Source organism: Mauremys mutica, chromosome 2 (assembly GCF_020497125.1).
Source record: "Mauremys mutica isolate MM-2020 ecotype Southern chromosome 2, ASM2049712v1, whole genome shotgun sequence".
NCBI lineage: Eukaryota > Metazoa > Chordata > Testudines > Geoemydidae > Mauremys > Mauremys mutica.
The window spans coordinates 26,141,415-26,169,214 of NC_059073.1; the positions used below are offsets into that span (position 1 = coordinate 26,141,415).

At 42.7% G+C, this 27,800-nt stretch overlaps 1 protein-coding gene across 1 annotated transcript; it reads left to right on the top strand.

Annotated features, from left to right (window-relative positions):
• Window positions 1-4,010: 4,010 nt before the first annotated feature.
• HAS2 (hyaluronan synthase 2) lies at window positions 4,011-26,954 on the top strand. Its single transcript, XM_045006083.1, has 4 exons — window positions 4,011-4,168; window positions 14,902-15,528; window positions 19,198-19,299; window positions 24,174-26,954. The coding sequence occupies exons 2-4, from the start codon at window positions 14,902-14,904 to the stop codon at window positions 25,101-25,103; spliced, it is 1,659 nt and encodes a 552-aa protein (XP_044862018.1). The 5' UTR covers window positions 4,011-4,168; the 3' UTR covers window positions 25,104-26,954.
• The last annotated feature ends 846 nt before the right edge of the window (window positions 26,955-27,800 follow it).

The following is a 27,800-nucleotide window of genomic DNA, read 5'->3' on the forward strand; positions in this document are numbered from 1 at the left end:
GGATTTCAAAACGTTCTGAAGAGTGCACAGAAGCTGGCAGAGGAACTTCACACTGAAGCTATTTTGCCATCCATTCAAGAACACAAGAGTCATCGAAGAAGAAGACATTTTGATTACGAGGCACAGGATAATCCCACAATAGACCACAAACAACAAATCAAAGTTGAATTATTTAACCGGGTGCTAAATTGTGCAATACTGTCAGTTGAAGAACATTTCATGCAGCTCAAGGAACAGAGCAGTATATTTGGGATGTTGAATGATATTCCAAAATTCCTCACTATACCTGAAGAAGACCTACACCAGCAATGCAGGGCACTAGAGACAGTGTTGACACATGATGACATGTGTGACATTGATGCGAGTGATTTAGGTGATAAACAGAAAGCCCTTTCAAGATATATTTCAGCAGGGTCAACTCCAAAGGCTATTCTGGAATATAGGTGCACAAATAAGATGACCACTCTCTTTCCAAATGCTTTTGTTGCGCTGCGCATACTTCTAACAATTCCTGTAACAGTTGCCAGTGGAGAACGCAGCTTCTCCAAGCTGAAGTTAATAAAAACACATCTACACTCCACAATGACACAGGAGAGGCTGGTCGGCCTTGCAACCTCCTCAGTAGAGCATGAGCTGTCCCAGACTGTGGACCTTCAGGAAGCAGTTCAAATCTTTGCAACCAAGAAGGCACAGAAAGCACCACTTTGATTATTCAAGTTTCAGAGTGGTAGCCGTGTTAGTCTGTATCAGCAAAAAGAAAGAGGAGTACTTATGGCACCTTAGAGACTAACAAATTTATTTGATGGTTTTAGCCCACGAAAGCTTAAGCTCAAATAAATTTGTTAGTCTCTATGGTGCCACAAGTACTCCTCGTTCTTTTTGATTATTCAAACAGATAAAAATGCCAGTGTTTACTATGCAGACAAGAAAAGTTACATTTGCTGTTCAGATGTTTGAAAGCTAAGTGTTACTTTAAATTTTTGAACAAGGCATTTTAAGTTGTTAGTTCTCCTTTACTGGAATAGGTAGCAGAGCAGTACCATGACAGGAGCAGAACAGGAAGAAGGCAGACTTGAGACCTTTCAAAGTTTTGGCCCAAGCGAGGGGGCATGGGGACATTTAAGCTTCCCGCTTCATGTGCCAAAATGTGAGCCAGCCCTGACTACCAGTGTTAACTATGTTATAACCAGCTCTTCTGACTCATTCTTCTACACTAAAGTTTTCTGGGACTTAGCGACAATGGGAGTGATAGGCCTGGTCTACCTGGTTATGGCAATACAAGGCAACCAGCCGCTAACATAAGCACCTCTCTACGCTGATTGAATAACACCACCTTCGCAAGTGGTTTAGAGTCACGGTCGATGTAATTAGGTTGCCGCTGTGTCAGTGTAGACACTGCGTTACTTACATCCAGTGCTGCGGGCCTCTAGGAGCTGTCCCACAATGCCCCACCCTGATCTCTCTGATCACCATTGTGAACTCTGCTGCCCAGGGCTCTGGCAGACAGGAAGCCACACACTCCCTTTTAAAGCCCCACACATTTTTGAAATTCCTTTTCCTGGTTGCCCAGCTTGGTGAGCACATCTAGCAGTTCTCCATTGTTGACTTTATCTGCCCAGCTGGCTACATGCTGCAAACGCATTCCTGCCTGGAGTAGACAAGAGCTTTTGGATCTCCTGGGCCTATGAGGAGAAGAGATAGTGCAGATTCAGCTCCGCTCCAGCTATAGAAATGTTGACGTCTACGAGCAGATTGCTCAGGGCATGGGAGAGAAGGGCTATAACAGGGACCAGCAACAATGCTGCATGAAAACCAAGGAGATCAGACAGAACCCATAACAACATTCACAAACAATATTAATAGGTTCATTGACAATGTTATAGTCCTATATTCCTACACACACAGCAATCACTACAAGATTCATTCTGGGCCATAAAAGAGAAAGGTCAGGAAAGGAACACTACAGCAACACACACTACTCTGGCTCACTATTAAAATGATCTTTCAAAGCCTCCTTGAAGCCAGATGGCTCTGTGTTGAGCTCTTCTTATAGCTCTGGTATCTGGCTGTTCAAATTCAGCAGACAGCTGCACCACCTCTGTCCTCCAACCTGGGGGAAACTTTTCCCCCTTGGCTTCACAGATATTATGCAGGACAGAGCAGGCAGCTATAACCATTGGGGTATTTTTGTCACTGAGATCCAATCTTGTAAGTAAACAACACCAGCGCCCCTTCAAACGGCCAAGGGCGCGTTCAGCTGTCATTCTGCACCTGCTGAGCCTGTAGTTGAAATGCTCCTTGGTGCCGCTGAGGTGGCCGGAATATGGCTTCATGAGCCATGGGAGCAAAGGGTAAACTGGGTAGCCCAGGATTACTCTTGGCTTTTCAACATTCCCACCAGACTTTAAACAGTTTCCTAGCATGATTAGAGAATGCTTCATTCTTTCTCTCCCATACTAGCAAATATGAACTGTGTGATAATAACTCAGTGAAGAGTCACAATCATGTTTCACAACTGTGATTAAACATGACCAGGTCTGCAGACTTAAAAGAATGTCTAGCACAGTAACTACCTTATTAAGACTAAAGAAAACAGCATGGCAGAAGATAAAAATTAAAATGATCCCTGCCCTCAAAAGATACAGTTGTTAAATGTACACCAGTATCTGTTAGACTGTGTGTATGTGTGTGTTCACCCACGTTTACCGTGTCTATTTTAACAAACTACTTAGGGCTGGCTGCTGTGATTCTCCACTCAGCATGTGTATCTTACCTCTTATTATTTCCTAAACAGTGCCACCTAGTGGAAGTCCTTTGTAATAACTTCCAGGCTTCCCCAGGAAAAAAAGCTCTCCGGATCTGAGAAAATTTACAATGAAGTAGCAAAGGGACATAAAGATAACGATCTCCTATATAAGAGCTAATAATATTTACAGGGCACTGTGACTCTGGAAGCTGATGGAAGGGTTGCAGTTAACTATAATAATCTATTCACGTGGTTAACTGCAAGCTTACAATACATGTATAGACGGAGAGAGAGAGAAACAATATAAAAGTTTCTTGGGCAAAACGCGTATGAGAATTTGAGACAATACGGTTTATTTCCGAGTTTCTGGAAACTGCATCTGCAGAAGTCAGTCATGCTAGTGGGGAGGTTCAGTGTTATTTCTTAGTGCAAGTAGTTGGAGAGAAAGTGAGTGTGTGAGGAAATCCTGGAAGCTAGGATAGATCAAGAAACGGAAGTTAATTCATATCAAGGAAAGAACCCTAATTCATAAATCCACAGACGCAATTCACTTATAAGAAATGTACTGTGTGAAGTATGGTTGCAGGAGAAACTTCTGCACCCCAGGCACACAAGTACAGCTCAAGGGATTTTAAAAGCCAGGCTCTGCTTTCCGAACTGCTGTACATGAAGAGGAAATCAGGTGGTGACAACATATGTGTATTGCATTTTTCTGCAAATGTTTGCAATTAGGCTAATTGAATTCAACTCAGTTGAACTGGTTCTAGACCCAACTTAGTCTGAATGGGCAGTTCTTCCTCCCTCCCCCCCACCAGGACCTCCCTTCCTCCTCCCTGTCCCCATCCTCCGCCCTATTAAAACAACCTCCAAGTCTCACTTGTTAGAAGACCCCATAACGTGGAGGAGGCAGAAAAGCAACAGCAGGAAAGAAAAAAGTCAAGACGTCTGGAAAATATTACCCGCCCGCTGCTGCGCCTCACTGACCCAGGCGCTAGAGCTGCGAGGCATCACCAAAGAGACTTTCTAATATTGATGCTGCCCATCTCGCAACTTTCAGAGCCTGCAACGTCTCCAGGCTCCTGGCGACTGGCGTTTCAAACAGGACCGTCCGCTCCAGCGCCAGAAACGAGCCTCACGTTTATTATTTCGAAGCGGTTTTTTGTTAATTTGTTTAAGAGAGAAACTTTTGAGCTAAAAACTGAAGCAGAGAAAGGCAAAGGGGGGAGGGAGGGAAAACACGTGGGAGAGAAATGAGGGCGAGGGAATAATTTCCAATGATTATTTGTATTTCTCCTTGATGCTCAATCCTTGAGACGCGCGATTTGATCTATTACCTCAGTACTGGAAACTGTTCCGCGGGAGCTACAAAATACAAGACCACCCAGCAAGCCGAGGACCCTTTATGAGCAAAGGACAAACAAGGTACGTGATTTATATTTATTTCATCTAAAGAGGAACAAACCATTTTCAACTTCGAATTAATGTTGTTGCAAAGACTGAGATAGATTTATATGCGTCTGAATGGAATTTGGGGCATATTTACCCTCCCCCATGCACACCTATTCTGGCAATAAAGTGGAATGCAGAGTGCCTTGGTGCATTTTTTACACTAACTTCTCGCCTAAAAAAAATACTTTCGAGCTTGTCGAACTCACGCAATTTATCCGCGGGAAATGCGGGCCATGGTTAGAAAGTTCTTATTTCACCTAAGCTGCAAAGGTGCGTTGGGACTGGAGCCGCCTGGACTCTCCACACGCACCATATCCAGCCTGCTGCTGGGTTTTTGGATTGCACACAGTGTAGTCATTTATACACTTGTGCAAACATGACCGTGATCCCCTCCCTCTCCGCTGTGCGTTCAGGGGATGGGGGACGTGACAGGAGCAGAGGCAGGGATGGGGCTGCAGGAAGGCTGGGGGGAGGAGGGGGTTGTCCTATAGCCCCACCTCAGAGAGCGCAAACGCGATCAAGATGTCTCGCTGAAATACAAAGTGGGGAGAGATCCCGAGGGGGGGAGGTTAGAGGCCGTGGGGTGGGGGGGGGGAGAGGGGGAACCTACCACTACCAGGAAAACTTTTTAGCACCTCCCCTAAGGCGTCCGGTTGCTGCATAGGCTGAGGAGGGGAGTGTAACTTGGAGCAGCCCTGCTGGGCTCCGATGCAAACGGTCACAAGTCCTACTAACCACGCCAGTGTGAATGGGTTCGCGCGTGTGTGTGGTTGGGGGGAGATACGTGGCATGGCAGCCAGCGAGCTAGGCACGTGTTGTAAGAGCAAATCGGGGGACAGGCTGATTGATTGACAGGTGGGCTGCCGAGCCCCACCACTGGAGCGACACCCCTTCGTTGTGCCCCCACCCCCAGGAGGAACCCCCCCCACACACAAAGCATCCCGGGGAGCAGGAGGGCGGATCTGGCCCAAGCAGCCGAGTGGGAGGGGGCGAGCGGTGGGTGCTGAGCGGCAGGGTGCCGGGGAGAGACCGCAGTGTCAGGTTACGCGGGGTCCAGCTGTCACGGTGCTGCGGGAGCCCGCCCCACTGCCGGCAATGGCTCAGCGCCCGCGGGAGGCGGGTCTCTCCGGCGCAGGAGCTGCGGAGCACCCCAGCCTGGGGTACGTACCTGTGCACGGGGCACAGGCGGCAGGGCAGGGAGAGCCGCGGCGGCGGCTGCTGCTGCTGCTGCTGCACGGGGTCAAGAAACGCCTGCGCCGAGCTCCGCTCCCGGGCCGTGCCCGCTGCTCCAGCCAGTCCCGCCGGGGAGGACATTTACAAGCTGCAACCCACGTGGCAGAGCGGGGAATACCTTTGAGGTCACTGCATGAGGGGCCGCCCCCTGTGATGCAAGAGCGCGCCTCCCCCTGATTGGCTACTGCCTGCGGGCAGGGGGTTCCCCGGGAAGTGGCGGTCTGAGCCGAGGGCTCCTTCGCTCAGTCGTTTGCTGGAGGAGAGGCGTTGGGAGGCTTTAGCACGTGCCGCTTTAGGAAGTGAAGCTGCTCGCTGACAAAGAGCCCTGGAGCATTGTGCAACGAGCACCCAGCTTCCCTTGCTTAAAGGGTTTGCGGCTTGGGGGAGCCCAGCCCAGGAGCCAGATTGTGATCTCCCTTATCCCCATTAGCCTCTATCGCCTTCAACGGAGCTGCTGCATATTTGCCCAGTGTAAGAGAGATCACAATCTGCCCCATGTATTCCAACAGCAGCACACTTCAGAACCACGCAGACAACAGAAAGCAACATGCTGATGTGGCTGTCATTATGAATTAATGTTCCTACATCGCTCCTGACATGAAAGTGTGATGTTAATTTTATTTTGAATTTAATTTGTATTGTATAATGTATTGTGCAGATGCTCCAGCTAAAATAACAGAGAACCGAGTTCCAAATTTCAGTTCGTCTTCCACTGACGAGATAGAAGAGGTCAAAAGTTTCCTTAACACACATTGGTAGAAGCTGTACAAACTCTTAATGTTTGCTTACTTTAAAATATTCATACATACACCTCTACCTCGATATAACGCTGTCCTCGGGAGCCAAAAAATCTTACTGTGTTATAGGAGAAACCGTGTTATATCGAACTTGCTTTGATCCACCGGAGTGCGCAGCCCGGCCCCCCGGAGCACTGCTTTACCGCATTATATCCGAATTTGTGTTACATCGGGTCACATTATATCGAGGTAGAGGTGTATCACAGTTTTTAAAATGAAAACAAATGTTTTCACTAGTACACATTGAGGCATACAGCACGAGTGCCTCAGTATTTGTTCCAGGGAAACTGGTACATTATTGCAGTTGTGTGTGACTGCACACACATACTTGTATGAGTAATCTCATTAGAACATAAGAACGGCCATACTGGGTCAGACCAAAGGTCCATCAAGTCCAGTATCCTGTCCTCTGACACTGGCCAACGGCAGGTGCCCCAAAGGGAATGAACAGGACAGGTTATCATCAAGTGCTCCATGCCCTGTCACCCAGTCCCAGCTTCTGGCAAACAGAGGCTAGGGACACCATTTCATTACATTGAATGGAACTTCTCATGCAACTCAACAGGCATAAGAGTTTGCAGGATCCAGTTCGGAGGCTTTGGCTACACTTGCACTTCAAAGCACTGCTGCGGCAGCGCTTTGAAGCGCTAAGTGTAGTCAAAGCGCCAGCGCTGGGAGAGAGCTCTCCCAGTGCTGTCCGTACTCCACCTCCCTGTGGGGAATAACGTACAGCGCTGGGAGCCGTGCTCCCAGCGCTGGGGCTTTGACCACACTGGCGCTTTGCAGCGCCGCAATTTGCAGCGCTGGAGAGGGTGTGTTTTCACACCCTGCTGCAGCGCTGCAAATTTGCAAGTGTAGCCAAGGCCTCAGTCTTTTGGGGCTTTGAGCACTTAAAAATGACCATATTAATATTAAATTATTAGTTTCGAGCTAGCATCTCTCCTTCAAACACTATATATTAAAGTACTGTAATATTAAAGAGTCATGGGTAAAAGCTTAGGCACAATGAAGTCAATTGGTCATTGACTTCTGTGGAGCCAGGATTTCATGCCAAGCTTGTAAATCTTCTTACACACATAGCCGTATACCATGGGCCAAATTCTCTGCTAGTGCACAAGGATACAGCACCACTGACTTCAATGGAATTTCACACACTAGCAGAGAATTTGGTCGTATGTATTTATGGCATTGGAGCAAGCAAATTATTTTGTCTCTTCCTCTAGATTTATATACACAGGGCCAAATGATTCCTGTATTGAAGGTGATGGGACGACTCACATAAGTCAGTCCAACAGGATATGGCCTATGATCTATGAATGAGCAGTAAATAAATTACAAGATCATTAAGAGATAAACACCAAAACTAACAAACAACAGAGGCCTTGCTAAGGCTCATAAGAGAATACTTTTGGAGGAGCAGTGAGTAGAAAAAGAAGATCCTTGGTCCAGTATTAAAAAACTTCTAAAGGCAGGCACAGTTTGTTGTCATTAATTCTGATATGCTATCCTGGTCTCTCACCTAAAACCAGGCTTAACTTTAGTCTTATGTGAACCCCTTCGAGAAGATAAATGGTATGTAAAATCTGGAAGTGACAAATAACTCTAAACAACAGATATGGTAACTCTGTTACTGTAAAAATGTGCAGATATAACATAACTTTTGTTTCCCCTCTGCCAGCTGTAAACTGGAAGAGGGAATGTGGACAGTTATTTTATGCTTATAATTCATATTTTATGGAATTATTTGTACTTCAAAGTTGAAATATTTATTTTGCTGCCAAAATACATCTAAATTTCTTTAAGTTGGATGCCAAAATTCATAATAATCAGTTAACATTTGCACTATATGTGTATATGTTGACGTTTGTGTATATATACATTACAGCATATATTAATCTGTGTATATACTTTCTTATGGACACCCACATACACGCTGGCCAGACCTAGTTGTTTTACTGAAGCCAAAACCAGCTAGTCACATGGGTAAGGAAATCAAGCTTTGGCTTATAAAGGGCTAACTAAATTCTTCCCTTGGCTGTATGCATACAACTCTCGCTGACGTCAGTGGGAGATCTGTTTATATACTGATATGTGTGTGAGACATTTTATATTGGACTTGATCCCAAAACCTTTAGTGATCATATCTCATTGATATCAACAGGAACATTAGCCTGAGTGAGGACTGTAGGACAGGGCCGCCCAGAGGATTCAGAGGGCCTGGGGTCTTCGGCAGCGGGGATCTTTCTGCTCTGGGTCTTCGGGGCACTTCGGCAGCAGGTCCCAGAGCGAGTGAAGGACCCCGGCCACCGAAGACCCAGAGTGAAAGAAGCTCTGGGTCTTTGGCAGTGGGTCCTTCACTCGCTCCGTGTTTGGCAGCACTGAAGGACCTGCCGCGAAAGACCCGCCGAAAACTTTTATGGGGGCTCCTGCGGCAAATTGCCCCACTTGCCCCTCCCGTGGCCCTGCTGTAGAGCTTGATAATCATCTGAATAATGACATTCAAACCAACTGAATTACTCATGTGGGTAAGCTGAGCAAGGTTTGGACTGATATATGGTGGGGGAGGGGGAAGAGAGAGAAAGAGAGAGAGAGAGAGAGATTAAATTACAAAACTGGTGGATAATGAAAGACACTAGACTCAAGAAGGGATACAAATCAGATCCTTTGCTCTTATATAGAACTGTTCATCAGTAGATCTCAAAACACTTTAATGCTTTACTCAGTATCCTTATCCTTCCTGTACACATGGGAAACTAAATTGTGTGGTTAATTATTCAGTAGAATATAGTTGTAAAGGTTAAAAAGTATCATACAACTTGGATACATTTTTACTAGGGCAAAAGTGGAAATGACTCTGCTTTATAAAGAAAGTTTAATTTTAAGCTATGTCCCTAGATCAGGGCCATTTTGTTTACTACAGAGGTTTAACTATTTCAGTGGTGCTCATCAGAAAAAGCAATGGAATATTATAGCCCGAAGTATTTGTAACCTTATTTGATGTTCAGATCCACATTTTGACCAAACTTTAAATTCCAAAGCATCTGAACTCTCTCTCCTGCATGAGTATTCTGCTCAAAACCCAATTACAACCATTCCTAAATAGTATCATTATCATACTGTAACGTTAATCCTCCTTTTTTAAAGTTTATCCCAGAAAATTTGAACCGAATAAGAAGTGATTAAAAAAACAAACCAACATAACCCCCAGGTAGTTTCCTTTGTATTTGTGACTTTACATCTCACTCTTCTTGTTTTCAATCTTTCTGGGGAAAAAGTGGCTCAGGGTTTCCTCTGAAAAGCTGTGTGCGCATTGCACATTAGGGACCTCGTCTTAAACAGCTGATGTAGTGAGCTACATCCCATGTGTTGCAAACAAGTCTGACTTTAATTTGACCCCTGTTAGTCACCAGTTCCAAATCCCATATTAGCAGATGGAGAGGACCACCTAAAGGCTTTCACTACTTGAGAAAACAGCTACATAAATGTGGAAGGGGTCTATGGTAGAGAATGCTGAAGTGTTCCTATACCAATATGTGTTATTTTTGTGGTATTTTGTCCCCCAATTCTATTTATTATTCTCTCTATCTATTTATTAGGTTAAACTCTCATTTCTAGGGTCCTACCAAATTTTTGGCCATGAAAAACACATCACAGACTATGAAATCTGGTCTCCCCCTGTGAAATCTGGTCTTTTGTGTATTTTTTACCCCATACTATACAGATTTCAAAGGGGAGACCAGCGTTTCTCAAATCGAGGAGCCTGACCCAAAAGGGAGTTGCGGGGAAGGGAGGTGTCGCAAAGTTATTTGGGGGGGGTCACAGTATTGCCACCTTTACTTCTGCACTTCCTTCAGAACTGGGCAGCTGGAGAGCGACAGCTGTTGGCCAGGCACCCAGCTCTGAAGGCAGCGTCCTGCCAGCAGCACTGCAAAAGTCAGAGTGGCAATACCATACCATGTCATCCTTACTTCTGCGCTGCTGCCTTCAGAGCTGGGTGGATGGATAGTGACGGCTCCTGACTGAGGGCCTAAATCTGCAGGCAGCAGAACAGAAGTAAGGGTGGCAATACCATACCAGGGCATCCTTACTTCTGCGCTGCTGCTGGCGATGGTGCTGCCTTCAGAGCTGGGCTCCTGGCCAGCAGCTACTGCTCTCTGTCTGCCTAGCTATGAAGGCAATGCCCTGGTAGTGCAGAAGTAAGGGTAGCAGTATCACAACCATCCCTACAATAACCTTTCAACCCAAACATATAGTCAGGACCCCTAAAATTACAACACCGTGAAATTTCAGATTTAAATAGCTGAAATCATGAAATTTATGATTTCTAAAATCTTATGACTGTGAAATTGATCAAATGGACCCAGAATGTGGTAGGGCCCTACTCATTTCTGGCCTTTTCATTTTTCAAATGCACTGATCATGTGCAGCTCCCATTGGTCTCTGAGAGGAATATCCCTCCATGTCTATGGAAAGTGGTTTACACTCTCAGGGCCACACTGTGCCAGCCTCACTCAAGAGGAACATTATCTTATGCCACAACTAGTCCCATCAATTTCAATGGGATAACTTGGTGAGTAAGGCCCTGAGTCAGGAAAGTATCCCTAGCCAAGAAAGCACTTAAGGACATGCAAGTAAATGCCTAACTCTCATTGAGAGTTAAGTGTTTTCCTGGATATGGGTGAACGTAAACACATATTGAAGTGTTTTCCCGATTCAGAGTACTATACAACATGAGTAAAGATGGCACAACATGGGCCTTCATTATAAAATAGATGCCACAGCTCCATTTTCTATAGTCGGTCAAACATTCTTATCCAGAAGCTTTTATGAAAAGCCCTATAGAATTTCAGGTTTCAGTTAACACTGCCAGGCTAGTGTAGAGTAAGATCTGATTAATCTCAGCAGTGGTGAGAAACACTACTTTTCATGCACCTTTACACCATCATGCTAATGTAAACAGACATTATGCTGGAGATTCGCAGTGTTGTTGTAGCTGTTTTGGGCCCAGGATATTAGAGGAACAAGGTGGGGGAGGTCATATTTTGTATTGGACCAACGTCTGTTGGTGAGTGAGGCGCACTATCCGCTACATGGAGCTCTTCCTCGGATCTGGGAAAGGAACTCAGAGTCACAGCTAAATACAAGCCCACCCGTTCCTTAGGCTTCAGAGCCCCAGCCCCAAGTCTAAGCTGCAACTTCAAAGTGCTGCCTACAGCCCTATTTTTAGAGTGTTAGTGCAAACCCTGCTAGCCCAAGTCTGTTGAGCCGGGCTGGAAGGCTCGCCTCTCTGCAGGCTGTGTAGATGCACCCACTTATTTTAATGGTGCATGATTAGGCAGTTGGGCCCAGTTCCTCAAATATATTTAGGCTCCTACCTTCCATTGCCTATATATCTTGAGGATTTGGGCCATGGGCCCATTATATGGGCAACAAGATTTCACTCACAGAGCCTGATCCAAACCCCACTAAAGTCAAAGATTCTCTCTGACTTCATCAGGCTCTGGATGAAGCCCTTAACGAGCTTAGTAATTTATACATGTATTTATAGATCTGATCTTGTTCTCTTTAAAGTCAATGGCAAAGCCCCAAGTGACTTCAACGGGAGCTGGATCAGGGCTGGAATTTCTGTTTTATTCATTCAAAACAAAGGGCCAAATCTGGACACTTTTGAACAGTCTTATTTGGGCAGAACACCCTTTGAAGTTAATGGTGGTCTGCAGGATTTAGGTCTAAGGGCATAATTTAGAAAGGGATATTAAAGAAGTCACTGAAAAAAAAACTGATCTGAAAAGTTAATAGGAGATATGCCAATCTCCTAGAGCTGGAAGGGACCTTGAAGGGTCATCAAGTCCAGCCCCCTGCCTTCACTAGCAGGACCACATACTGATTTTTGCCCCACATCCCTAAGTGACCCCCTCAAGAATTGAACTCACAATCCTGGGTTTAGCAGGCCAATGCTCAAACCACTGAGGTATCTCTCCCCCTTAAACTAGGCACTTAGTCTTCACTATAGTCTTGCCACCTCGGGCCTGATTCAGCAATGGAGATACATCAGTGTAAAATTGGAATAACACATTCCTGACTGAGGTCTTTGGTTTCTCTGATAGTTATTAGAGTTATGCTCAAATGTAAATTCAGTAAAATCATGTTCAAAGTGTGATTAAGGATGTGGCTAAGAGTTACGCAGGAGGTCAGACTATGTTCATAATAGTTCCCGTTGGCCTTAAAAGTCTCTGATACAGCAATCGCCTACTCAGCACTCTTTTTTTGGCCCCAGACATGTAAAAATGTGAATTTCCTGTAAGATCCTTGGCAAAATGTTTAAAGCAGGGTGGAGGTTTTTTGGCTCCTCTCTCTTTGTGTATATTCAAACCGATAAAGATCAGGTCTACTGGGCAAAACATCAACAGTCCACATGCTAAAGCTTGAGAACGTTCCTTGAACAGCTTTTTCCAGACTCTCCCAGACAGTCAGTCAGTTAAAAGTCTAATTGTCAAACCCTAGTTTATATGTATAAAAGGGGAAAGAGAGTTCACTAAAGCCACAAATTTAGGTCAAAGTATGCATTAGTTTTGTAGCCAGGGATTATATTTATATATTAATCTATATACTATATATTAATTTAGTTTAGATTGTTTTTGATGAAAAAAATAAAATAAAATTGCTGTTTTATCAGGTCCAGAAACCCATTTCTTGATCTCGTGAAAATATTGTGAGGGGAAGTTATGCTAGAAACATAACCACACAGAACTCAACATTTTTGTGCAGATATATTTCATAGAAGAGATAATTAATATGGTAACATGACCGGTATTGTAGCAAGTTAGTTATGTATAACTGCTTCAGTTTTATTGTAATGTAAGCACAGTCTGGCCCCTGCTCCCATCCTTTCATGTATTTATACCTGCTCCTATATTTTCCACTCCATGCATCTGATGAAGTGGGTTCTAGCCCACAAAAGCTTATGCCCAAATAAATTTGTTAGTCTCTTAAGGTGCCACAAGGACTCCTCGTTGTTCATGCTATAAAAGAGTCGTTACTGAGACAAATTCAGCCCAGGTGTAAGATGGCATAATACCTTTTGAGTTCAGCTGTCAGGGAGTTGGTTATATGAAAGATGAATAAACACATGGACCACATATTCTGATCTTTAGGATCATCTAATCTAGACGAGATCAATTATTTTATTTTATTCATTTATTTCTAATGCACCAATCATTTGGCATTCATGGTCATGTTCTGTAACGCTTCTCTAAGACTCCTGTCATGAGTGTGATCTTCTCTGCAACATTTCAGACAGGTCAGAATAGGGACTGTCGATTTACAGTCAGTAGACTTACTGCTGGCCATAAATTTGCTGATGTGTACCTATGGCACCTGCCAGAATTTGGCTTTAGGTATTCAAGCAAGTTTTAGTTCTAGAGTCCAGGTTATGCTCCTTACTTAACTATTGGCTCCAAATGGAAATTTCAGGGCCTTCCTCCCATATTGAAATACATCACTTTAAAATAGAAAAAAGGAAGAAGTGCATTTTCTCAGCCTAAAATTCTGTGGTTTATTTTTTCCCCATGGCTATAACTTTGCAGGCTGAAATGTAAACAGCTGAGTACAGCTGCATTGCTACAGTTTAGTAGCAATTTCCCCCTGTATTTCAAGGGATGGTCTGCAGGCATTTATGATGTAAAAGGGTGGTGTTCCAAATCCAGCTGTGGCCAACAGACGGTGTGAGGAATATTATCAACATACACGCTGGCTGATAACAGTAGGGAAAATGTGAATAATGGAAAAGGAAAGAGAGCAAAATACAAAGAGAGGCCCTGATTCAGCAAAGCACTCAAGCATGTCTTTAAATCCCATGAAATTCAAAGCATGCAGTTAAAGTTAAGAATGTGAATCAGGACTTTGAAGACATCATGTTACATGTTTTATGTTGGTTTTAAGAAAGCTGTTGCATAAAATGGTTGGTTTGACTGTGATTGAAAGAAATCCAGGAATATACCATACCGCTAATCTGCCTGCCTGTCTGCATAGCTTTTTACATACCATTTATCACCATTTTATCACCTTACATACTTGTTAGATCTTGCATAAGCTGGAGTTCAATAAAAGGGATACCAGGGACAGCTAAGATAAGAATGTAGAAAGTTATCAGAATCAACTGAAGTTTTGCAGAATTGGGTGGAATCCCAGCTATATTGCAGTCAATGGGTATTTTGCCATTGACTTCAATGGGTAAAATCTTGACCCCGTTGAAGTTGATGGCAAAAATTCCCAGGACTTCAATAGAGCCAGGATTTCACCCATATATATATAATTAGCCAGACATCTATTTTTTAAAAGTCTCTTCAATACTATTACACTTAAGGTCTCATCCAGAAAGGCCAGGTTTCTAGGATCAGACTCTTATGTAGATAGCACCTTTTGTCTGAGGATCTTAGAGGACCTTACACGTTCACAAATTTTTAACACTCCAATGAGATAAGGAAGTATTGGCATTCCATTTTGCAAGTGGGGATTAGTGCAACACAGAGATGATGCAACGTGACCAAGATGATGCAGAAACAGATCCTATATCTCCTGATTCTCTGTCTTGTGTTTTATCCATGAGACCACCCAGATTACATTCTGTAGCAGGAAACAGCAATCACATTAATTATTTTTCTGGTTTTGTTGCAGATGCATTGTGAGAGATTTATATGTATCCTGAGAATACTTGGAACCACGCTCTTTGGGGTCTCCCTCCTGCTCGGAATCACAGCTGCTTACATTGTTGGCTACCAGTTTATCCAAACAGACAATTACTATTTCTCTTTTGGACTCTATGGTGCTATTTTGGCATCACATCTCATCATCCAAAGCCTATTTGCCTTTTTAGAACACAGGAAAATGAAAAGATCACTTGAGACTCCAATAAAGTTGAACAAAACAGTTGCCCTTTGTATTGCTGCCTATCAAGAGGATCCTGACTACTTAAGAAAATGTTTACTTTCAGTGAAAAGATTGACCTACCCTGGAATTAAAGTTATCATGGTCATTGATGGGAACTCAGAAGATGACATTTACATGATGGACATTTTTAGTGAAATCATGGGCAGGGACAAATCTGTCACTTATATATGGAGGAATAACTTTCACGAGAAGGGTCCAGGTGAGACAGAGGAGTCACATAAAGAGAGTATGCAACACGTAACTCAACTAGTCCTATCCAACAAAAGTATTTGCATCATGCAGAAATGGGGTGGAAAAAGAGAAGTAATGTACACAGCATTCAAAGCGCTGGGGAGAAGTGTGGATTATGTACAGGTAGGTATTAAAACACTAGGCCAATGCCAATTCAAACATACCTTGACATAAAGCAGCTTTTGTATATTTCATGCAGCATGCTTTAGCCCATCCTAGTCCGCTATGAACACAGTGCTCCTTTCAGTCTATTTGAAAACAGCATGACCGTTGAAAGCATATTTTGTAACCTTTTAAAATGGTTAGACTTTCTGTGAGTATGCTAAATCTGTGCACTGTTATTTGAGACGTCTGAGGCATTTCCTGATACTGAACAGTACTACTCCCTTATCAAAATGGTTACATTTTTTAAAAAATGATCGACTTTGGAAGATCCCTGTTTTGCCAATGTAAATTGAGATCAGAGATAATTTTTGATTCTGGGAGAAGCTGAGATGTATGCCCTGTATACAAACATGCAATAACCGATTAGGGCAGGGGTCGGCAACCCTCGGCACGTGGTCCATCAGAGTAATCCTCTCTGATGGGCCACGAGACATTTTGTTTACATTGACCATCTGCAGGCATGGCCTCCCACAGCTCCCAGTGGCTGTGGTTCGCCATTCCCAGCCAATGGAAACTGCGGGAAGCAGAGGCCAGCATGTCCCTGCGGCCCACGCCATTTCCCTTAGCTCCCATTGGCCAGGAACTGTGAACCATGGCCACTGGGAGCTGCGGGAGGGGGGGGGGGGGCATGTGCCGAAGGTTGCCGACCCCTGCATTAGGGAATATCTTCAGGAATATCTCAAAGCATTAGCAGAGTCTGTAAAAAGGAGACATCTTTAAGCCTTCAAAGGTAGCCAGGACTATTCAATAAAAGGGGAGAGAGAGGGAAATGGAGAAAAGACAGATGAGAAATTCTTCAGCGAAGGCCAGGAGTAGCATTTGCTTCATCTTTTACAGCTGCATTACCTCACTCACCACAATTTGGCCTTTAAAGCCTTAATGACACTGTTCACTTAAAAATGAATTAGGCAGAGTTCTATCCCCATTTCCAAAGCTGCAAAGACAGATTGCTCTCAAGCTGTCCTGGAGTCTGTACAAGTTTTCCTGTGTTTTGTGCCTGATTCTGTGATCAAGATGCACAGAAGTACTCCCCACTCCTGGAAATGGTCCTATTGCCTTAAATGAATTAAAACTACTCTGGTGAGTAACGTTTGCAGGATCAGGCCACTATTTGTCACTGAACACCACTAGCAATGGATAAACCTTGCAAGGTTCAGGGTTTGGTTTTGACTAAGCCCTGGGAAGTTGTGATGATTGTCCAAGCAATTCAGGCTTTTTAGAGGCTCTCCCCTTCCTCCTTATGGACCTCAAAGTCAGTTCCCCTGGGCTTCCCCTTTAAAAATCCTCTTTTGATGGTCAATCAGTTATGGAGCCTCTCTGCTGGGCTCTGGAAGGGTCAATGTTCTAGTTGCTCACACTCTGGGGTGACTCCAGAATGCATTGCATGATGAAATGTGTAAGATTTGAATATCATGTCATCTGGGGCCTTGCAAAGGAGCTACACCTCTACCCCAATATAACGTGACCAGATATAACATGAATTTGGATATAACGCAGTAAAACAGTGCTCCGGGGGGGCGGGGCTGCGCACTCCGGTGGATCAAAGGAAGTTCGATATAACACGGTTTCACCTATAACACGGTAAGACTTTTGGCTCCCAAGGACAGCATTATTTTGGGGTAGAGGTGTACCAGAGTAGCTGGATCAACACTATGCGGTCTTCAAAGGCCAGGGAAGGTGGGTATGCTCCTGGAGGACTACAGGAAGGAGTTTCTTAGCAGGATTTTATAGGTACATGAACAGTTCATGGAGAGGGCAGAGAATAAATAAATACAAATGTAAATCAGTACCTTTCCCCAAATCACCTCAGAAAAATCAAACTAGTTTGTTCCCTACAAGTGATGGGCCTGATCCTCCCTGGTCTCATACCTTGTGTAGTGCAATCAGGGCGCAAAGTGCTATTCTAATTTGAAAGCATTTTGCATGGATGTAAATAGATGCACAAGGAGCACAGTGAAGAATCAGGCCATCATATCTCCTATTTTGCTGGTCTGGGATGTTTCATATCTGTCCAGGAAAACTGTAGTGAAGTATTTCTGCTAAAGAAACTGGCCAAAAGTATTAATAGCTATAAGTATCTACATGGGAAACAAATATTTAATAATGGGCTCTTCAGTCTAGCAGACAAAGGTCTAACACGATCCAATGGCTGGAAGTTGAAGTTAGACAAATTCAGACTGGAAATAAGGTGTACATTTTTAACAGTGAGAGTAATTAACCACTGGAACAATTTCCCAAGGGTTGAAATAGATTCTTCATCACTGACCATTTTAAAATCAAGATGGATGTTTTACTAGAAGATCTGCTTTAGGAATTCTTTTGGGGAAGTTTTATGGCCTGTATTATACAGGCGATTGCATTACGTTAGCACAGTAGTTCCTTTTGGCCTTGGAATCTATGAATCTATGAAAAATGGGAAAAAGGAAGTGCCTCCCCACAGAGATGCTGCCAGCCCTTGCTAAGTCTATTTAGCACCTGTCCACTGGGGCTCTGACTGACTCATGGCATTGACTCAAAAAGCCTGATGAGTGTCTTAGGCTATGTCTACACTTCCACAGTAAGTCGACCTATGCTACGCAATTCCAGCTACGTGAATAACGTAGCTGGAGTCGACGTACCTTAGGTCAATACCACAGAGTCTACACCACGGAGGGGTCAACAGGAGAAACCTTACCTTACTTTTCTTGTTGGGGGTAGAGTTCATGAGTTGACTAGAGAGCGATCTGGCGGGTCTTCACTAGACCGGCTAAATCGACTGCTGATGGGTTGATCTCATTTTTAGGGTGACCAACTTAAGACACTTTAAACAGGTCTGATTTTCAGACAGCACTGAGCATCCACCCTCTGAAAGTTAGACCCCTTTTAGGTGTCTTTTAGTTGGGTACCAAAAAAAATGAGCCATCCTGAGTGTCATCCATTTCTGTACCAATATCTCTATATATTGGTGACCTCTGCTTTTAGCCTTTCCTTTTTTTTACTACTGGAGAAAATACCAAATAGTTTCCATATCAAATGTCAAATCTCTATATTATTTGTAATGTAACATGCAACTAAACTGAAAAGTGAATTTGCCCTGAAATCCACAATACATACTTTCACATGAATTGCTGAACTCTTCTATTGGGGTTCTTCCCAGACTCCTAGCTAATTTATAGACGTATCTGTGGGTCAACTCTTCATTGATCCCCCTTATGAGAATAGGACACACTTGGACGGGGTGCACCAAACACATCCGGTTTCCCTATGCCAAAGCTCAGCAAAGAAACTGCAGACCACGCATAAAAGTTTTGTTTCGATTCATATGGTTCTTAGCGCCCTCTCTCAAGTAATATCTCTGTTGTTCAGATTAGCTGATCCAATGTGCCAATGAACAAATACAGATAATATGGAAAATAGAAGATTCTTTGTGACTATACCACAGACAAATGCTCTGTTTCATTCAACGATAAGTCTAGTTGTCTGATATCAAATGCCCTTAACAGAAGTAACAATACAAATTCCAAACAGATTTTATTACATTTCATATAATAGGTAAACTGAGTCACTATATTCAGTCTTAATTTTCTTCTCTAGTATATTCCCTAACTAATTCCATTTTTTTCTTTTTTTTCTTTGTGTTACTTATAGGTTTGTGATTCAGATACAATGCTTGATCCAGCCTCATCGGTGGAGATGGTAAAGGTTTTAGAGGAAGATCCAATGGTTGGCGGAGTTGGGGGTGATGTGCAGGTGGATATGGTGAAGTTCAGATTAACTGAACAGTATTAGCAGCAAATATTTCTAAAACAAAATTATCCCCAGACTTGAATTAAAACAAGGAATTGGGAATTTTGTAGTAAAATTCCCCTCTATCCTGATATAACGTGACCCGATATAACACGAATTCAGATATAACGCAGTAAGCAGTGCTCCAGGGGAGAAGGGGCGGGGGGGGGGGGGGTCTGCACACTCCAGCCAATCAAAGCAAGTTCGATATAATGCGGTTTCACCTATAACACAGTAAGATTTTTTGGCTCCCGAGGACAGCGTTATATTGGGGTAGAGGTGTATTTTAGAGTCCTGTTTATTTTCAAAGAGATTTTCTATCTCTGGTGGTACTCATCACTACCATAGTATCTAAGGACCTTGTAATCTTTATAATATATTTAACCTCACTACACCCCTCTGAGGTAGGCCCAGATCCTCATACCTAACTGATTTCAATGGGAGTTAAGTGCCTTTGAGCATCTGGGCCAAAGTGATTTGCCCAAAGTTACACAGGAAGTCTGTGGTAAAATAGGGAACTGAACCAGGCTCTCCAGACTGTTACATTAGCACCCTAGCCAACAGGCCACCCTTCCTCTCCATTCATTATTTTACTATTTCCAACTTTGATTATTAAAGTAATTTTGAAATCCCATAAGGTATTCACTCTGTATGCTGTTTTACTTTTGTATTTCTCTGAACTAGGACAATGAAAATCACTGAAGTCAGTTCCACTTTTGTTTCTAGTCACATTCTGTGACATTATCATACGAATAGTCATACTGGCTCAGACAAATGGTCCAGCTAGCCCAGTAGCTTGTCTTCCAGTAGTGGCCAGTGCCAGATGCTACAGAGGGAATGAACAGAACAGGGTAATATATCAAGTGATCCATCTCCTGTCATCCAGTCCCAGCTTCTGACAGTCAGAAGTTTAGGGACACCCCAGGGCGGAAGGACCCCCCGCTGTGGATCTTCGGGGCACTTCGGCGACGGGTCCTGGAGCGGAAGGACCCCCCGCCACCGAATTGCCGCTGAAGACCCGGAGCAGAAGAAGCTCTGGGGGCCTGGGCCCCACGAGAGTTTTCCGGAGTTCCCGGAGCGAGTGAAGGACTCCGCTACAGGGGCCACGAAAAACTCTCATGGGGGCTCCTGCGGGGCCGGGGCCTGGGACAAATTGCCCCACTTGACTCCCCCTCTGGGCAGCCCTGGGACACCCAGAGCATGGAGTTGCTTCTCTGACCATGTTGACTATAGCCATTGACAGAACTATCCTCAAGGAACTTATTTATTTATTTTTTGAATCCTGTTATACTTTTTGACCTTCACAACATCCCCTGGCAATGAGTTCCACCAATTGACTGTGTTGTGTGAAGAAGTACTTCCTCATGTTTATTTTAACCCTGCTGCCTATTAATTTAATTGGGTGACCCATAGTTCTTGTGTTATGAGAAGGAGTAAATAACACTTCCCTTTTCACTTTCTCCACACCAGTCATGATTTTATCGTCCTCTATCATATCCCCTCTTAGCCATCTCTTTTCTAAACTGAACAGTCCCAAGCTTTCTAATCTCACTCACGTGGAAGCTGTTCCATACTCCAATCATTTTTGTTGCCCTTCTCTGTACTTTTTCCAATTCTAATTTATCTTTTTTGAGATGAGGTGACCAGAACTGCACACAGTATTCAAGGTGTGGAAGTATGATGGATTTATATAGTGGCACTTTGGTATTTTCTGTGCTAATTTAGACCCCATCATTTTGTATGTATAGTTGGGATTATGTTTTCCAATGTGCATTACTTTGCATTTATCAACACTGAATTTCATCTGCCATTTTGTTGCCCAGGCACCCAGTTTTGTGACATCCCTTTCTAATTCCTCACTTAGCTTTGGACTTAACTATCTTGAATAATTTTATATTGTCTGCAAACTTTGCAACCTCACTTTTTACCTCTGTTTCCAGATCATTTATGAATATGTTGAACAGCAGCAGCCCCAATACAGATCCTTGGGGGACCCCACTATTTACCTCTCTCTACTGTGAAAACTGACCATTTATTTCTGCCCTTTGCTTCTTATCCTTTAACCAGTTACTGATCCATGAGAGGACCTTCCCTCTTACCCCATAACTGCCTACTTTGCTTAAGAGCCTTTTGTGAGGGACCTTATCAAACACTTTTTGAAAGATCAAGTACACTATATCCATTGGATCAACTTTATCCACATGTTTGTTGACTTCTCAGAGAATTCAAATAGATGGGTGAGGCATGATTTCCCTTAACAAAAGCCATGTTGACTCTTCCCCAACATATCATAATTCTGTTATTTTCTATACTTTCAACCAATTTGCCTTGTACTGAAGTTAGGCTTAGTGGCCTGTAATTGTCAGAATTCCCTCTGGAGCCTGTTTTTAAAAATGATGTTACATTAGCTATCCTCCATTAGCTATCCTCCAGGCATCTGAAACAGGTTGTTTTAAGCAATATGTTACATCTCACGGTTAGTAGTTTCATATTTCAGTTCTTTCAAAACTCTTGGGTGATTACTCGCTGGTCCTGGTGACATTTTAATTTATCAATTTGTTCCAAAACCTCCTCTATTTGAAACCTCAATTTGGGACAGTTCCTCAGATCACTCACCCAGAAAGAATGGCTCAGGTGTGGCAATCTCCCTCACATCCTCTGCAGTGAAGACCGATGCAAAGAATTCATTTAGCTTCTCCGCAACAGTCTTGTCTTCTTTGCACGCTCCTTTAGCACTTCAGTTGTCCAGTGGTCTCACTAATTGTTTGGCAGACTTCCTGCCTCTAATGTACTTAAAAAAAATTGATGTTACTTTTTGTGTCTTCTTCTAGTTGCTCTTCACAATCTAATTATACTTTTACACTTGATTTACCAGAGTTTCCATTTCTTTCTATTTTCCTCAACAGGATTTGACTTCCAATTTCTAAAGCATACCTCTATCTGCCACTTTTACACTGTTGTTTAGCCATTGTGACATTTTTTGGTCCTTTTACTGTATTTTTTTATTTGGTATATACATACATGAGTGTCTTTTATGATCTTTTTAAATAGTTTCCATGCAGCTTGCAGGCATTTCACTCTTGTGACTGTTCCTTTTAATTTTCATTTACTAGCCTCCTTATTTTTGTGTAGTGCACTTTTTGAAGTTAAATACTATTATGATGGGTTTCTTTGGTATTTTCCTCCCTACAAGGATATTAAATTTAATTATGTTATGGTCACCATTACCAAGCAGTTCAGCTATATTCATCTCTTGGACTAGATCCTGTGTGTCATTCAGGACTAAATCAAGAACTGCCTCCCACCTTGTGTGTTCCTGGACTAGCTTCTCCAAGAAGCAGTCATTAATGGTATCTGGAAATTTTATCTTTGCGTCTCATCCTGAGGTGCCATGTTCCCAGTCAATATGGAAATAGTTTAAATCCCTTATTATCAAGTTTTCTGTTTTTGTAGCATCTCTAATCTCCATGAGCATTTCATAGTCAGGGAGGGATAGCTCAGTGGTTTAAGCATTGACCTGTTAAACCCAGGATTGTAAATTCAATCCTTGACAGGGCCATTTAGGGAACTAGGGTAAAAATCTGTCTGACTAGATGACTTCCTGAGGTCCCTTTCAACCCTAATATTCTATGAAATTACCCTTCCTGGTCAGTAGTATAAATTGCTATACTCTTATTATTCAAGCATGGAATTCCTGTGCATAAAGACTATGGTACTGTTTGATTCATTTAAGATTATTACTGTTTGATTATGCTTTCTTTAACAAATAGTGCCACTCCCCAACCAGCACAACCTACTCTGTCATTCCTATACATTTTGCACCCCGGTATTATCATGTCCCCTTCATTATCATCATTTTGTGATACCTGTTCTATCAATATCAATTTAATACCAGGCACTCAAGTTCACCCATCTTAGTGCATTTTCACTGCTGCAATGTTTGGGTTTCAAATGCAGCAGAGGGATGTTTATTTCTTTCAAAACAATTGCTTCTGGTGGGATTTATGAAAAAAAATTCACAATAACAGTTCCACTGGTCTTAGGTTTTGTAAAAATTTGTTGTTTCCCTCTCCACCCAGTAGACTTTTAACATGGGATGAAGGAGAAACATCTTTACTCCTGCTGCCAGCTAACAGCTGAGGCACAGGGCCTGGGAGTTAGGCACCTAAATACCTTTGAGGGTCTGGGCCTGAGTCCCTGTCTGAGCTTGCTTCCCACCTTCCCTGCTGCTGCACGCTGCTCAGAACAAATCAGGCATTACACTTACCCTGAGCATGAGAGTTAAGGAGGTGGGAGACAGTGTGAGCTCATAGAGGGAAGTGAATAGTTCCTAAGCAGCATTTCTGCTCTGTTACACACAGCAGAAACTGAGTACAACAGGGAGTGTGTCCCCAGGAGTCTTTCTGGGTCTGCTAAGTGGGAATGGGCAGAATGGCACAGAGGAAGAGTCAGTACATGGGACTGGAAAGGAAGATCAATGAGTCGGGAGGGTGATTCTTTGTGGGAGTGAGGGGAAGGTTCATGTTGTTTTTGGATAGAAGAGAGAGAAGTTTTGGTGGAACAGGGACTCTGAACAGTCACTGTAAGTGAGGAAGCATGGCTTCTGGAAGAGCCAATTCAGCTTGGTAGGAATTGATAGTCTAACCTTTGGTTAAAAGTGCTGGCGATTTAATGGGAACTCTTGATGTTTCTCCTGAATTGTCAGGGTGGACAGCTCTTCCCACAAGTCATTGTCCCATATTTTGGTTAGTGCCATTCACTTCATGAGTGTTAATTTCTGACCCAGAAATATTTCTGTTTCTTTAGAGCTAATTTTTGAAATTTCCTTTTACTTGCAGATTTTGAACAAGTACGATTCCTGGATCTCCTTTCTCAGCAGCGTGAGATACTGGATGGCATTTAACATAGAACGAGCCTGTCAGTCCTATTTTGGCTGTGTACAGTGCATCAGTGGACCCTTGGGAATGTACAGGAACTCCTTACTGCATGAATTTGTGGAAGATTGGTACAATCAAGAATTTATGGGCTCCCAGTGTAGTTTTGGAGATGACAGACATCTAACTAACCGAGTGCTGAGTCTGGGTTATGCCACAAAGTACACAGCTAGATCAAAGTGCCTTACTGAAACACCTATAGAATATCTAAGATGGTTGAACCAGCAGACCCGTTGGAGTAAATCATACTTTAGAGAGTGGCTGTATAATGCAATGTGGTTCCACAAGCATCATTTGTGGATGACTTACGAAGCTGTAATCACTGGATTCTTTCCTTTCTTCCTCATTGCCACAGTCATTCAGCTTTTCTACCGGGGGAAAATCTGGAACATCCTCCTTTTCTTGTTGACAGTTCAGTTAGTGGGCCTTGTAAAGTCTTCCTTTGCCAGCTGCCTTAGGGGGAACATTGTCATGGTGTTCATGTCACTCTACTCAGTGTTGTACATGTCAAGTTTACTTCCAGCGAAGATGTTCGCAATAGCCACAATAAACAAAGCAGGGTGGGGCACATCAGGAAGAAAAACCATTGTCGTCAATTTCATAGGACTTATTCCAGTATCTGTTTGGTTTACAATCCTTCTAGGCGGTGTGATTTTCACTATATGCAAGGAATCAAAAAAGTCATTTTCCGATTCAAAACAGACAGTTCTCATCATTGGTACAGTACTCTATGCATGCTACTGGGTTATGCTTTTGACTTTGTATTTGGTTCTTATCACCAAATGTGGCAGGCGGAAGAAAGGGCAACAGTACGATATGGTGCTTGATGTATGATATTTCTGCAGAACGTTACACGGAAAATTTTAAAGCAACCCAACAACTTGATAGTATTTGTGGCATTGAATTAATGTCACCACGAGAAATGGATCACTGCTGCTGGGACTCAAACATTCATTTTTCTATGGGTTCATTTTCATCCTGCCAAAGTAAAAACACACCATTGTTTTTTTTCTGAGGGGGGAAAAAAAACCAGATTCCACCTGTTCACAGGAAAATGGGAGGACTTCTTTGTTTATGCACTTTTTTTTATTGTGCATATGCCTGACAGTGTTACGTTCTATATACCTCACTAGTCATGCTTATGTGGGTGGACAGGAAGGAAATGAGTTTGGTGAATCAAGCAAAGGATCTTGCAACCTAATTTATGAACTTTTTAGAATATTTTTGTTTTATAGGAAGGGTCTTTTTGTGTTAGGCTGACAAATGTAATGCCAAAGGTAAATTTTAAGAGGCCATTGGCTGAGCTGTATTTTTATATTATTGTCTTATTTGTGTGTGTGTGTATTTTTACACCAACTTTTTAAAAAAATTGCATATTTTATATTTTACTTATCTGCCAAAAGAACACCTCCCCAACATTTTGCTCTCTATCTATCCTTCTGAATATGTTTTGAAAGAATTCACACTTCTTCTCCCCGCAAAAAGCTTCCCACAATGTGAAAACGTGTTGATTTTGATATTGTTCACAACAAAAATAATAAAATGTCTCTACATTTTTTAAATTGCTGAATGGTTATTTCTGTGAAAAGTATTTAAATGTTCTCTTGAACTTTTGACTTAATTGTATTGGAAAAGGCCAACATTGTTGTCAGTTTTTGAATAGAAACATATTTGTATGCACAAAAAGGCCAAAGGGGTACATATGTGCAATTTTATTGGAGGACATTGTAAGAGGGAACTCTGATTCTCTAAAAAGAACACGACAGTCTCGGCATATGGCCATGGGTATAAAATGGCCTATTCTTGATGCCATTGAAGTTAATGGCAAAACTCCCATTGGTTTTGATAGGAAAAGGATTTGGGCCTACAGGTTCTGATCTTAGGACGTGCTGAGCACCCACAACTCTTTGACTTCCATGAACGTTGCAGATGCTCACCACTGCTCAGGATCAGGCAGAGAGTGCACATTTTCTTAGGATAAAAATTAAATGCATTGAAGACAAAAAATGGCCAAAAATTTCAAAACCCGGGTGCCTAAATAAGGCTTCTAAACTGACATCCGTATATCTTTTAAGGCCAGAAGAAACCATCAATCCATACAATTTTACTCAGTTACCCCTGTAGAGAGCCCAATAACTTGTGTCTGACGAAAACATAAGACGAAAATATAATTAAGGCACTGGGTTTGAAAGCTTTGGAAAAGTAACTAGGACTAAATTCTAACCAGGACGTTAGGCAAAGGAATGCAGCATTAAGCCTTAATATACTATATAATGATAGAACATTGGCTGCATACAAATATAGGCCCTTTTGGATTCTGGCTTAAAAAGGACTGTGGCAAAGCAGAAACCAGCATATATTTTTAACAACCTAGAAGCATGTTCACCTTCCTTTATATGCAGACATGAATATTTTCTGCTGTAGAATGAATGGGCCACACACTACCTTACTTGTCTGATTATGTTAAGGTACATACATGGTTGCTTGAATGTCATACTAATATGTTCATGATTGACGAGTTGATCTTTGTTGGTTACAAAACAGAACAAGCAGTATTAAAAACAAGTAAAAGAAACATTTTTAAAAAAAACTTGAGTTTGCCTTTTAACTATTTATGTTGTAAGTTAAAGCTTGAGTAACATTCAAATGTCAAATAAATCCTCTCATTCTATAAGATATTGAATTAATTGCCTGTATTTATTCTAGCAATTATTCAACATACTTCCAGTATAGGTGGTATAGTATAATTGTTACTTTCATAAATAAAATATTTTTGATAAGATCATGACTAATTCATGTTGTTTTTCTATCATGCTTTTGCAGGTATTTCCTATTACAGTACACTTTAATGGTAGCAAATTTACAGCGACATGCCTGATTTCCAGGTTGAAATTTGATACCATGTTGATGAACAATTCATTTCAATTTGGCAATTTTCAGACCTACAAGGATGGCCTTGTGGCTTGAGGAAAAGGAAAGGAAACAACTGGCATGGATTTGATCTAGCATTACTACTTGTACACCTCTACCTCGATATAACGCTGTCCTCGGGAGCCAAATAAATCTTACCGCGTTATAGGTGAAACCGCGTTATATTGAACTTGCTTTGATCCACCGGAGTGCGCAGCCCTGCCCCCCCGGAGCACTGCTTTACCATGTTACAACACATCGGGTCGCGTTCTACTGAGGTAGAGGTGTATTAGGATAGCATTGAGGTCTATGATTCTTGATTCAGAGTCTTATTGTGCTAGGTACAATGGGGGGTGGGAGGGGTGGGAAGGGAGTGTGGGTAGAACATAACTGGAATTTAGGAAAATGAGATTCCCTTCCCGGCTCTATCACTGGCCATATGACTTTCCGATTCAGAGTCTTATTGTGCTAGGTACAATGCAGGGTGGGAGGGGTGGGAAGGGAGTGTGGGTAGAACACTGAACTGGAATTTAGGAAAATGAGATTCCATTCCCGGCTCTATCACTGGCCTTATGACCTGGGGAAAGTCATATGGCCTCTCCCTGCCTCAGTTTCCCCAGT